Source organism: Oreochromis niloticus, linkage group LG14, assembly GCF_001858045.2.
Source record: "Oreochromis niloticus isolate F11D_XX linkage group LG14, O_niloticus_UMD_NMBU, whole genome shotgun sequence".
NCBI lineage: Eukaryota > Metazoa > Chordata > Actinopteri > Cichliformes > Cichlidae > Oreochromis > Oreochromis niloticus.
Window position 1 is genome coordinate 38,419,270 of NC_031979.2, and position 13,323 is coordinate 38,432,592.

Below are 13,323 nucleotides of genomic sequence, written 5' to 3' on the forward strand. Positions count from 1 at the left end.
GAGTTCCTGCAGAATCTGACTGATCTTGTTGTGGAGTGCATCTATAGTGAAATGGACCCGCCTCATCCTTCCACCTAGAAGTTGGTTTTGTGCTCTCCACAGAAACAACGCCACTCTGTGTCGCCTCACCGTGGATCCAAGGCGCAAACTCTTGGAAAAAAGTTTGCTTTGTCTGCATCTTAGGTTGAAACAGAGATGGTTTCTATAATCCGCTAGTTTCCTTGATTCCTTTTCATACTCCAGTTGAAGGGTATTCCTCCCTAAGTGCAAGGCATTATATCTGTGAAGGTTCTCAGTCATCCAGGTCACGGTACTCTAAAGCAGCGCTCCCCAACCCCCGGGCCACGGACCGGTATCGGTCCGTGAGTCATTTGGTACCGGGCCGTAAGAGTTGAGACTCTGGTGTGAAATCTATGGTTTTCAGGGTTTTTAGCGTTATTTTGTTATCGTTTTTTTCGTTAACTCTGTTTTCCTGGGTCTTTTCATGTGTGTTATGAATAAATCTTCTTTTTTTCGGTACCGGTACTAGTTTTATTTTGTTGTATTTATCCGCGACACCTTAAAGGCCGGTCCGTGAAAATATTGTCGGGCACAAACCGGTCCGTGGAGCAAAAAAGGTTGGGGACCGCTGCTCTAAAGAGCCTGGAAAGAAAAGAGGCTGGACTTCTTAAAGTTTCGTGCAACTTTGCTTTTCTCCGTCCTTAAAACAAGCAAATAAGTTAAAAATTCACGTGTGAGCCACAGCACAAGTTTCAGAGCTACAATATCTGATTTATTTTAGTTTCAAGAAGCACACTAAGAAGGTGCCCCAGGCTGCAAAAGTACATTTATAAAGATATTAGAGACTCTGTCAGCTCAAGCCACATTTGTGTTTCCCATTTACATTATGATGCGGTGTCACGGTCACCTGCAGCAGTTAATCCTCCTATAATGGTTTACAGTCAGGAAATTTACACTTTGGATACTGTTAGGTTGCACATTTGCAATTTTATAGCTTTGTTCAGTAAAAGGCGGAGCTTCTACTGAAAACTGCACAGCTGCTTAGACCCTGATTGGGTTAAAGTGAATCAGTTTGTGAATCAGTCGTTAATATCTGCTGCCTTCTGTTTTAGGTACTGTATTATACTGCACGGTCTGGATTTGTTGTTTGTGTTTTTTGGTTTGTGTCTACGGTGAAGTTTATCTGATTTCATGCACAAATGCATTTTGTAAGCAGATTACACAGATTACCAAAAGAGAACTGTTTGTTTTTAATGAGGAAAAGAGATTCAGTTCATCTATTGGTCAATTACAGCTAAAGTTTCAGCAGCAGCAGCGAAATTCAGCAGTAACCCCAACAAAACAGGTTCCTTCTGCTCAACAATTTATCCTAATTTACTACAGACATGAAGCACCTGTCCCATCTGTCCCCAGGTGTTACTCCTCTGGTGTTTCAGGTAACTGGAAAGGAGCCAGTCTGAGTTTAAGAGCGCCGTGACTCTTGAGCCTCACTCTGGAGATCAGATGGAGGGTTAGTATTCTGTATTCCCCTCTCATGTCCCAGTCCACACAGGAAGCAGAATCATCAAACTCCAGATCGTGTCCTTGCACCATGTAGTGTATCATCTCCTGTAAATGCTCTCAGTCACTCTGGGTTTGTGTGGAAATGTTCACGGCGGTTGTGAGACTACAGCAGCTCAGCACCATCAGAAATGCTGATTATTACAGTGTGGAAAACTTGTAGAATTTGACACAAATAAAACTAGAAAAAGGGAAAAAACTAAACAGGATTTAGGCACATAAATAAAATTGAGCTCTGGGCCTAAATCTGCGTGTGCTCGAGTCACCAGTGGAAAGCAGCTTTTGTGTCCGGCAGCTGAGACCGTCAAACAGGAACACCGACCACAAAGACTCCCGACTAATGAGAAGCTCCTCGCACTGCTCAAACCCGTCGTTTCTCCCTCTGGGTTTCAGAAGTGCGAGGCGGGATGATGTCGGTGGTGATGGTGGGCCAGCTGCCCGCTGCTGGCCTTGTCTCTCAGCATGGTTAGTGCAGTGTTGGAAAAATCCCTCAGGATGTCCACGGTCTCCCGCTGGAGCTGCAGGGACTCCTGCACAAACTCCTGCTGGCTCTCCACGAGCAGCTGGACCGACTGAGCCAACGTCTCCAGAGACTGAGACACTGAGGTCAGGAGCATCCTGCTGGCCCGCTGCTGCTGCAGGCTTTGAGACGCCACCTGGGCGACCTGCTCGTGTGACCTGCGTGAGGACGCTCCAGCTGGGAGGGGGTCCGATAGGTTTGAGCCTGAGGTGGGGGGAGTACTGCGTGGAAAGAGGGAGGAGAAGGGAGGAGGCTGGCTTCGAGAAGAAGAAGAAATAGTGGCAGAGGTGACTGTTGAGGCAGCGCAGGACTGAGAAGTGAAGGAAGCTGCAGGTGGTGGAACTGAGGTAGAAGGTCGAGGGTGAGAGGAAGCACCATTTGCTGCAGCAGGTGCAGAGGAAGATGGTGGAGGAGGGAATGGAGAGGGAGCAGGGAGGGCAGAGCTAGGTCTGTTGGAGGTGCTGGGGGACCGTGATGGTGGAGGGACAGCAGAGGATGAAGCAGCTTCTGAATCAGAAGCCGAAGGAAAGCCAGAGGACGTGGAAGCCACAGAGGAGGAGGAAGGTCCAGGTGGAGGTCTGCTGGAGGAGGAGTTGTTCTGGATAGTTTGGCTCTGGCCGTTGCTGCTTCGGGAGTACGTGTAGACGGGCTTCACCCTCATCAGGGCGTTATCGGGCAGAGGATCGAGGGAGGTGGGGGGTGGCCGGATGGAGGAAGGGTAGGAGAACATGGAGTCGTCGTTTTCATCAAAATCCATCATGTGTTCTGTGAAGGACAAACACCACAGGAGGATCTTTGTGCAGTTTGTTCTTTAAAGGAGCAGCACTGAAACATGCAGGGTGATTCAAACTCTCTTTAATGCTATCACTAGATTAAAGCAAGGACAGAAGAAACCGCACCGTCGAGATGTTTACATCGTATTTCTGCACGCAGTAAACCGTCTTTGTTTCTCCACATTTTACAGGAAGCCTGCTTTTCTTAGGAAAGCACAAATCTAGAAGATGAATGTTCAGGGTTTTAATTTCTTATTCCTCACTTCACTGCCTCGATCAGATTACGGCCGAGTCTCAGGTATGACATTCATGCTTGTGCCAAATGAAAGCAGGAAGTTTACAGGATCTCACAACATTTTCAAATTCTTGTTCAAACATTGACCTCATGCCTGATTCATTTTAATTTAAATGCACATTATGGATGATTTTTAACACTCACAGCCAAAATTTACACTGCGCGGTTTAAAAAATAAGTATAAACTGTGTCCTTACCTCCATCATCACCCAGGTCAAAGTCAGAGGAGGAGTGGAAAGGATCTCCTGCAAAAAAACATGAGAACGTCATGAAAACATCCAAGAAGGCCTCAGAGATAAATGCTTTTGAGACATGTTAGTTGGATCTAAGAAGCAGTCACCGAGTTATTTCTTCTCTTCTTAAACAATCGATTTGTACGTCGGTGACGATGTGAGATCAGTAGGGACGGGTATTGATAAGATTTTCACGATTCCGATTCCATTTTCGATTCTGTTTAACGATTCGAATCTTTATCGATTCTTTACCGATTCTTATTTTTAAAAAAGGAGAACGCTAAGGTCGATTAGCTCAGAACTTTGTTTTATATCTTCTCTTTGAACAAGATAGAAATTTAGGAGTAACATGGCCTTACAAACCCAACAGTGAGATCTTAAGAGATCCACAGCCTACGGCTCTTCAATGGGGTGTCACAGGGTCCCCAGGAAAAAAAATTGTAAATGTAAAATAATAAAATAAATATTCTTAACATAACATAAATTATTCTGTAGCAATTACACAAGAATATCCAGTAATGTCCCTGCCTACTAGAGCTGGGCGATAGAACGATAACGATATGTACTGCAAAATAACTTTTTCTCGATAGAAAAATGAAACTATTGCGATAGGCCTCACCTCTCTCTCTTCCTGTCTTAAAAAAAAAAAAGAACAGCCAATCCAAATTAAGTGGCGCATAGCCGAACCAATCACAGCCGCAGCGTCACGTCACGTGACTTGTTACGTACAGCACAAGTGCCAAGCCGCACATGTGTATTTGTTTGGGAAGCAGCCAGCCGCCGTGCCGGCCGGGTAATGGAGAGAATGAGTGTGCCGACTAGAGAAAAATCAACCGAGAGCTTGGGTGACCAGGTTACCGAAGAGAACACAGATGACGGTTCCAATGCCGGAGAGATTGTCGAAAGGAAGGGCCAGAGAAGTTCCGTAGACTAAAAGCGCTAATTCGTCATCGAAAACAACCAGGGGAATCCCTGCGAAGCAGCAACAGTCAATTGAGTCGGCTTTCTCCAGCGTCTTACCATATGACAAAAAAGCTAAGAGACATAGCGACATAACAAATGCCATAGCCTACTGTCATGCTAAAGACATGCTACCAATAAACACGGTCGAAAATGAAGGATTCAAGCAGCTAATTGAGGTAATAGCTAAGCTATACAACAAGGAGAGATTGAGAATTTCCTTTTAGTTCTCAGTTTATTTGATATTGACAAAAGTTAGTCAATTTTGTCTGTTCTTCTGTAAAACAAACTAAGATTTATTTTTAGAATTAATATTTTGTTTCTAAGTGGAATTGACAATTTAGTCTGTTTTGTTTGTTCTATTTTGAAACTTAAATGCTTTAGCGGCTGCCTTTTGTGTAGTTTGCAATATTTGCCTTTATTTATCTGAAACTGAAGTCTCATGTTCCTTAAGTACATCTACCCTGTTGAACTTATTATGGGAAATAAATATTTAAATCAAAACAAGCTGCTGATTATTTCACATTTTACTTGTGAGCAACGGCACATTTAAATCTTACAAATATAGTTATTTGGCTTATATCGTGATATATATCGTTATCGCCTGAAATGAAAAAAACATATCGTGATATGAAAAAATCTTATATCGCCCAGCTCTACTGCCTACAATTAAACACATTCACTTACGGAAAATCGGGGGCATCTGCTGTGGCAAATGGGTGCAAGCCTTTGACCACAAACTTAGTCACTGCTCTGTGACATTCGTCTATCCTGGCCTGAAAGGAGACACTAACGGTAGACTGCAGCGAGAACTGCCAGCCAGACTCTGTCTCTCTCATCATGGTCACCTAAATGCAGCGCACAGTGCTAACATAATATGCACTGTTAGTTGATTATTTACCTGCCGTATTAACGGGAGAGGACGTGCAAACGTTACCGCTGCTGCTGGGTTGAGATTCACGAGTCCGGAGCGGAATTAAAAACACGACATTCATTTAAGGTCATCGCGTGTTTTGTGAGCAAATGCTTTTGCATATTCGTAGTGTTTCCTCCCTTAAATAAAATATCTACTTTGCAAGTATTGCAAGTTGCCCTGTTGTCATCCGTTCTCGTAAAGTATAACAAAACTTTTGAGCGTTTGAGCCGCTTAGGCGCCCTGCCAGGTAAATGACGCTCCGCAACGTGGTGACGTCATTCGGGGCGACTGGAATCGATAAGGGAATCGTTTGCAAAAATGGCAAACAATTCCAAGGAATTGAAACAGTGGGAACCGGTTCTCAACAAGAACCGGGTTTCGATACCCATCCCTAGAGATCAGTCTGCGTCTCACAACCAACCGTTTCATATTTATATTAAATGTAAAACAGGACCCTGAAGCTCCGTGATTTACACCTCAGAGTCTGGTCCCAAATAACCCTCGATCGAGCTGCCTGAGCTTTTTCTTTCCTAGTTTGGTGGGGGCGTAACGACGCTACTCACCGCCAAGTTCTTTTTCAGGTGAGGAGAGAGGTGAAAGGTCAAAGGAGGGTCCTCCTGATAAAGTGTGAGTGCCGTCTGTCAGACTGAGGTAGGAGTAGGGTGAACTGTTCGAGGGTAGCCCTTTACTGCACATCTTTGAGAAGTCGTCGTCTTCTCCCAGGTCCAGATCGCTGTCGCCGTCTGAGAACCAACACATGAAATCTGAGTAAATTCTGATACTCGGGCTGGACGGATCGTCACAGATATATCTGGTACCTTTTTTAAAATATCACTATAACTTCTCAGTTTTACACTGACCGCGCTAACAATGCAGCGCCATCCTGCGAAGTGAAATTCCTTTGAGAGGCAGCGAACAGAACACATCTGCTGAATAACCGGCAGCCAATCCGGACACCGTGATTGGCTGCCAGTAATGTGATCAGTTTCCAGCTGCAGCTTTTCACACATGAGCAGCAAAGAATACATCAGACAGATTACTTACTTCAGGAAGTCAGTTTGTGCATGCAGCATTTTCCTTAGCCTCTAGGGGCAGTGCTGAGTACAACACTACTCTAGACTTTAAGGGCTTCACCCAGGAAGTACACAGCCCCCAGCAGGCTGATAAAAACAGTTTCCTACCACAGTCTGTGTACACAGCACATTAAATCTGAAGCCACAGCAATATGAAATATACACCAGTGTTAGTGATACACAACACTGTAACTCGAGTCAGAAAACCAGTGGCCCAAATTTAGACCAGTTTTTACAGCCACCTAGCAGGATGCAGAGCATCTCTGCTGCCAGAAGGTGGCGTTAATGCACCGCGAAGCTGTCGAACAACAGATCAGTAGCAGGTGCTGGGTCACTGACAGCTGAGTGGCACGATGAGAAAAAACAGGAGAAACCTGGTTGAAACGCCAACGCGTGCAGTGACATGACAGCAGCTTATCTCTGAAGAACATCAGCCTTTTATGAGGAAAAAAGGACAATTACATTTCAGAATTAATAAATTCAAAATACAGCTTTCCAGTCACAGCAGTGAAGTGAAACTAACACGTGTTTTCATTACGGGCTGGATGGCATCATCTTGTTTCCTTTCCTAAAGGATGAGTTTTAGTGCATCCTTTGTTAAAGGAGGCAGCAGCGAAGCGCCTTTCCTTCGGATTGGGAGAGTTGAACAGCTCTTATCGTGGCTGAAACTCTGATACTTCTGGGTCACTTCACTCACTTAGAAACCTTTCCAAGAAAGAAAATGGACAATCTGATAAAACCCTGTGTTGCCTCGCCTCACCTCCTCTAGGACTCATCATCAGTATCTTATGGACCATCCTCTCCACGGGACCCAGTTTCTTCTTCCTCAGGGTTGTGCCGTTGGGACCCCGCAGCGCTGCGATGCGTCGCTTCCCATCACATTTCAGGTCTGCCCATTTCTTCATGATCTGGCGCACCTGAGTGGAAACGAAACCTTTGAGGAGTGCTGAGTGACATATCCCATCCATCACAGTGCCTGCGACTGCTGCAAGTTATTAAACTACTGTCGACAATCTGTCGGTCATTTATGAACCACAGACGACAAAAATAAATCTATCGCATCCTGAAGTGAAGACTTTCAGCTTATGTGATTGTTAAGTTTGGTATGAATATAATTGGCAAAGGTTTTATAGAGCCTTTGTGTTCAAACAGCAGAGGGCAGCATAGTGTGGCAGGACTGAATGGCCTTATCTATTAATTCGCTCATCTGGGAGAACTGATGCTTTTTACATGACTTTGAATAAATTAATAATGCAGAAAAACAAAACTTTGAAGGACAGATCAGGGCTTTTCTGAACTGTTCTAACTTCACAAATCATCTTTTGAAGGACTTTCTGGAGCTGAGAATGATGTAAAACAAACCTCTCTGTGATTCTCTCCCAGAGCGTTGATCTGATTGGTGATCTCGACCCACGTCTGTTTCTTCGTTTCAGCCGACACACCTTGGTTAAACTTCCCTACAGAGAGAACGAATCAGTCTCAAGTATTAAATCACAGCAGTGCTGTAAAACGTGACCCATGTGCTCCCTCTGCTGGTAAGGATCTTTAAAAGCACGGTACATTCAAAACAGAGAGCAGAATGTTTTAAGACTGACTAGTAAAACATCCTGTAACTTCACAATAAAATCAAGTGTTGTGTTTGACATCTGACTCAAGTTCTCTGCACCACAATCAGCTTCACTTGAAATTTCTTCCAAGAACCAACTTGCTCAGTGAGGCCAGTGTTTCCACAGCTTTGGATTGTATCTGTGGTGTCAGTGGTTCCTGAACTAAACAATATTAAAAAAATGTCCCTCGGATGTGTTTTAACTGTCTAAACTCCGTCCTGACAAAAACAAAAGGGATTCTGACTGCAGCTTCTCTGAGCAGGGCGACATAGCAGCATCAGAAGCAGCTCTCCACCTGCTGCCAGTCGGCTGGAGTGCATTTTGCACTAGAATACAGATCACTGTCACCAAATGCAGCCCAAGGCGGCGAAGCTGGCGTCCATCGGCCTATGTGATGAGAGATTTGAGGAGCTCAACACCCGCATGATAAACATGACCAACAGGACGGTCAGTAGGTCGTACCAGAATGGCCTCAATGGCACACGTTTTATTACAAACAGCTCCACGAAGACTTTCCTCCTAAACAGAAAAGAAATAATCTACTTGTCTATTCCTACTCACTGAGGATGATGTATCTGTTCCTCTTCACCGCCTCCAGCAGCAGCTTGACCTCAGTGAAGGAGAACCTCGGTTTGGCTTTCAATGCTCCTTTTACTCCTCCCACCCTCAGCTCCTCATCATCCTCACGCCACGTGGCTGACATGGCTCTGCCGCTGCCTCGGACAGCCCACTAAAACAGAGACCGAGTCCAAATTCACCGCCCTCCACGACTAGCCAATCCTGATCCAGCTGCCAGTCGGGACTAGACACGCCTGGCTGACTGCACAGGACCTGCAGAAAAAACACAAAGGAAAAAACGATGAAAGAAAGGAAATATGGAAAAAGTAGGAGACCAGGAAAGAGAGCGCACACTGTGATAAAATGAATTATAAGCAGGCAGAAATAACATCTCTGCTTCATAAACATACAAAATTTCACTCTGTTTAAAAACTGTTACTTATTATTTGCTCTAAATAAGCTCCTTAATAAGCTTTTGTGCAGATCAAAGTTTATCTTTTAATTTTTTACAAAATAACTTAACATCCACTTTTCTGAGAATTTCAGCATAAACGCACGAGTACATTTTGACTAATGAGAGATTTAATCCATGTAAGATAATAACATCATTGAGTTACACTAAACAGTCTCCTAAACCTCGCTCTTATTCTGAAAATTCAGTCACTGCTAATCAGCTTGTTGTGGTGCTTCCTGTCTCATATTTTCGCATGCTGTGATGCAGGCCTGGGTAGGATGGACTTCATGACTCAGTCCCACTTGTGCCAACTCGATTTGACTGATCAGTTTGGGTCGATTTACATTGCAAATGAGTACCACATAAATGTGCATGTGGTCATCAAAGTAATGTGGCTGAAAGTCTTGTGATGTCATGTTTATATGACACAAACACGAGAACGGAGCATTTCGAGGTGATGCTACACCTGCTGCTCAGTCTGTGGCTTTTTCTCAGACTCGGGGATCAGAGTGTTGGATGTTGTGTGGCTATTTGTGGCCGAGTTTCAAAAATGGCAGTTTTGATTTCTTTGAAGGAGACAATCTCATGACTCATCGAGCAACGCCACAGCCTGGCCAGTCACCAGCATGCAGTCTGGGGCGATCGTGGCTCAAGACTTGGGTGTTCGTCTTGTAATCAGAAGGTTGCCGGTTCGAGCCCCGGCTCAGACAGTCTCGGTCGTTGTGTCCTTGGGCAAGACACTTCACCTACTGCCTACTGGTGTTGGCCAGAGGGGCCGATGGCGCGATATGGCAGCCTCGCCTCTGTCAGTCTGCCCCAGGGCAGCTGTGGCTACAACTGTAGCTTGCCTCCACCAGTGTGTGAATGTGAGAGTGAATGAATAGTGGAATTGTAAAGCGCTTTGAGGGGTCCTGAAAAAAGCTGATTCAATTTGATTTTGACTCAGACAGTCAGAAATATTATAATTCTGATTATTTACCCATACATCCATATTTTATACCCATGTATAAAAACAAAGCTGACAGTGTGAGACTCCATCAGAGGTGTGAGCATCACAGCAGAGGCCTTTGTGTCAAAGTAACTGAGGATAAAACAGAAAAACATGAAGGAGATTTTCCTGTCCTGGCTTTTTATAGCAGATAACTTTAAAAATATTCTGCAGTAGAACAAAAACTGAAGAAAACCGTGAATCAACATGTGAACATGACCTGATGCTGCTGAAGTGAAGCAGAGCAAAGTTACAGAGGTTTGATTACAGACACAGCTAAGAGTTTTGCAATTTGGCATACAATTAAAAAGTTTACATTCGGTATTGAACAGCAGAAATGAGACTTTCTTGTCAGAGGTCACATGTGCAGCAGACAGCGCTGTACACAACGGTAGACTGGTGCGTAGTAAGCAAGAGAATAATGCAGAAAACAGATTTTTGATGGTAAACTGCTCTCTGAGTACACTGAGAGAGAGAGAGCTGTGCAGGAAGTGTAATTTTATCGCGGTGGAAGCAAAACTGCCAAAATAAGAGTGTATCTATGACGATATTTCTAAACGTGAAGCATAGTTTTGATCTTCTTTTGTTGCTGGTACAGTGAATTGTACGTGCCGTCAGGTTGCGCTTTGCGTTTACATCTTTTTACGGATTACCTGCTTTTTAATCGTTTGCTGTTTTAGCTGTTGGCGGTTGTTGAAATAGTTTTGTCAGCTTTAACCTGAGATTCTGGTATTTCTGGAAAAATACATTTATATTTAAGTCGACTCAGGATTTAATGAATCCATATCGCATTATTCAAACTAAAAAAGATTTTAATCGGAAAATCTATTTTTTAAACCCAACCCTACTTGCAACCCCCACTGAACAGGTACTAAAAAAGTAACCAGTACCCGGTACTACTACCTAATGGAAAAACCTAAAAACTGAGTCAAGACGAGTAGATACCAGCGGAATAGAGACGTAACTACTGTCTTGGATCACGGGAAGTGATAGCAGTCCCATTCCACCAAGCTTTGTATAACAATAGCCAGCCAAGTATATCTGCCCACTCAAGTTTAGAGTGAGCATTTAGAGCTATGGTACAACTCTGTCTGCTGTACACTTGTGGTCTCGGATATATTAAAAGCTACCAAGCTGTGGAGTGAGCAGTCTTTCTGTAGGAATCTGAGCAATAGTGGTTTTCTCCCCTATTGTGAGGTCTTGTTTCTTTTAAGTCTGTGAAACCATTAAATTTCTTCAGAAAAAAATCTAAACGTTTTTATTCACTGGACCAACTTTCTGGTCCCAGCGGCACAAACTGATCCACTGAAGCAAATATTTTTTAAATGACTAATATAAAATGTGGCAAATTTTTTTCCAAGTTGTGAGACAAAATTTTCTTCATACAGTTTTATAAATATTTCATGCATGTTTCAAGTATGTTCCCAATTTTAAAAAAAAATGACTGCAGAAGCAGGTAGTCCAGTCATCCACTGGCACTTTTAAATGTACCTGCAGCTCACAATTTAAAGGTTACAAAATTATGTTGTCAAAAATACTTCTACATACTTTAAAAAGGGTCTAAACAAAACCATTCCTATCTATGATACAAATCCCATTCAAATTTAGCAACTGCGATGAATTCATATAAAATTGGACTATACAGATGTTATCACCCGAGCGACAGCTGTGCAGCTGAACCGAACCTACGAGTGTCTGTCTCCTGGATTCTCCTGGATTTTATGTTGTGAAAACTTAATTTTAATTAGCAACACAGACAAAAAGTGCTGCACGCATAGCAGACAGTTTACTGGTTTCAGGTTGACTGAACCATAAACAGACAGATTTCAGGAAAACCACCTGCAGTGTTGGACAAGGGCCGCTTTCACGGCTGTGGACGAGAACATCTCGTTTTTCCTTCAGCTCGTGTCCCTATACTGCCCCCTTCTGGCTGGACTTTTACATACACGAACACTGATAGATGACCGTTTTCCTGTCTTTGAGAAATTCTTCTTTTTCTGAGGAAACCTAAAGACACCCACAGCCACACGTGTGTATGACATCTCTCTATATACACATGTATATGTGTGTATCCATATATCAAGTAGTTACAAAGTAAGTAACCATGTTAGTGCAGCCATCCTTCTAAAGTGCTTTTTTTAAGTTACTTTGTTTCTTTTGGTTAATCTGTTGAATTCTGTTTACGTCACGGAGTTCGGACCGGCGCTGATTGGCTGGCTGTAAACATCCACGAGAGCGTACTAATGGTCCAGATCTCATTAAATACCTGATAAACATTGCCTTCTCCCAGGCCACGTGGCCCACGGGAACCAATCAGCTGCGACTGTGCTGTGTCTTTGTTGAGCTCGTGCCTGATGGTTCACACGGGGAGCTGCCCACCCGACTCCTCCGCGTCCGTTAGCTACGCGGGTCTGAACCGCTGCTGCGTGAAAACGACGAGACGTGCGAATCCTGCGAATTTCCGTAATCACGAGCGGGATTATCGCGAACATTACAAGCGGAGCTGTGCAGTGTCTTTGCGCTCCAACTCTCGGTGTCCGAGCTGGAGGAGACGCCTGCTAGCTCCGACGCTACGCTTTTATTTCGCACTGTAGCACGTTCGTACGTTTTGCGCGAAAACGCCGCCCGTGGGGGCTGCTGTTGCGGATTCCGCGTGACGTGCAGTGTTTTTTAAAAGGCCGCATATGCTGTAAATAATTACCAGGCAAATGGCGCTGTTCTCCCCTCCTTCCTTCGTGGTTCTCCCGAAAGTTCGGAGTGACGAGAACAAGCGAATTGCGCAGACTCTATTCACGCAGCGCGTGTGGTTTTTTTTCCTTCTTCTTCCTCGAACGCGCAACATTTTCAGGCCGCTGCGCGCCCCCATGTGCCGCAGACGCGGTATGCACCAGTCACTCCCATTCCCAACACATCCGTCACCAAACTCACGAAGTCTGCACGTTCAGTCACACGGTGAATATTTAATGAGTACCATCACCCTCACAGCCCCTCCTCCCCCCTCACATAATTAATTAGTCCCAAAACCACGTACGCCATATTCCTGCGCACATTTTTTTATTCATTACGTTCATATTTTAACATTTTATCGTAGCAAACACACACAAGTGATCCTCAGCTGTAGTAGTTACCTTGTAGTTACGCACATGAAGGCCCTTTTTAGGTCAACATAGGTCAGCATCATCTACACTTCCATGTTTTGTACAATATTACTCATCAGTACATAATTAAACAAAAAACAGCTTCTAAATCCCCCAAATTACCCAATGAACGACTTCACACCTAGCAGCTAATAAAAGTACAGCATAGTTTACTTAAAGATCTCCCTGATTGGCTAACATTACAAACACAGACACAGAGTAGAAATCATTTAGGATATGGTGACTTTT

The 13,323-nt window shown here is 44.0% G+C and overlaps 1 protein-coding gene across 2 annotated transcripts; it reads right to left on the reverse strand.

Moving 5' to 3' along the window:
- Positions 1-746: 746 nt before the first annotated feature.
- LOC106096421 (mucin-1) lies at positions 747-12,866 on the reverse strand. Of its 2 annotated transcripts, none has more exons than XM_019345174.2 (7): positions 12,639-12,866; positions 8,499-8,768; positions 7,693-7,787; positions 7,091-7,247; positions 5,821-6,000; positions 3,346-3,393; positions 747-2,845 (listed from the first exon to the last, which is right to left on the reverse strand). In XM_019345174.2, exons 2-7 carry the CDS (start codon positions 8,638-8,640, stop codon positions 1,950-1,952), a joined length of 1,518 nt encoding a protein of 505 aa, XP_019200719.1. In that variant the 5' UTR covers positions 8,641-8,768; positions 12,639-12,866; the 3' UTR covers positions 747-1,949. The 2 variants fall into 2 exon arrangements, with proteins under 2 accessions (XP_019200719.1, XP_025754167.1); XM_025898382.1 differs by lacking the exon at positions 12,639-12,866 and adding an exon at positions 12,204-12,487.
- Positions 12,867-13,323: the final 457 nt, after the last annotated feature.

Coding starts and splice junctions, on each gene's coding strand:
- LOC106096421 (XM_019345174.2), bottom strand. CDS start 8,640: ATGTCAGCCACGTGGCGTGAGGATGATGAGGAGCTGAGGGTGGGAGGA. Junction 7,248..7,692: donor TGGGAGAGAATCACAGAGAG/GTTTGTTTTACA, acceptor GTTTCCACTCAG/GTGCGCCAGATCATGAAGAA. Junction 3,394..5,820: donor ACCTGAAAAAGAACTTGGCG/GTGAGTAGCGTC, acceptor GTTTTTTTGCAG/GAGATCCTTTCCACTCCTCC.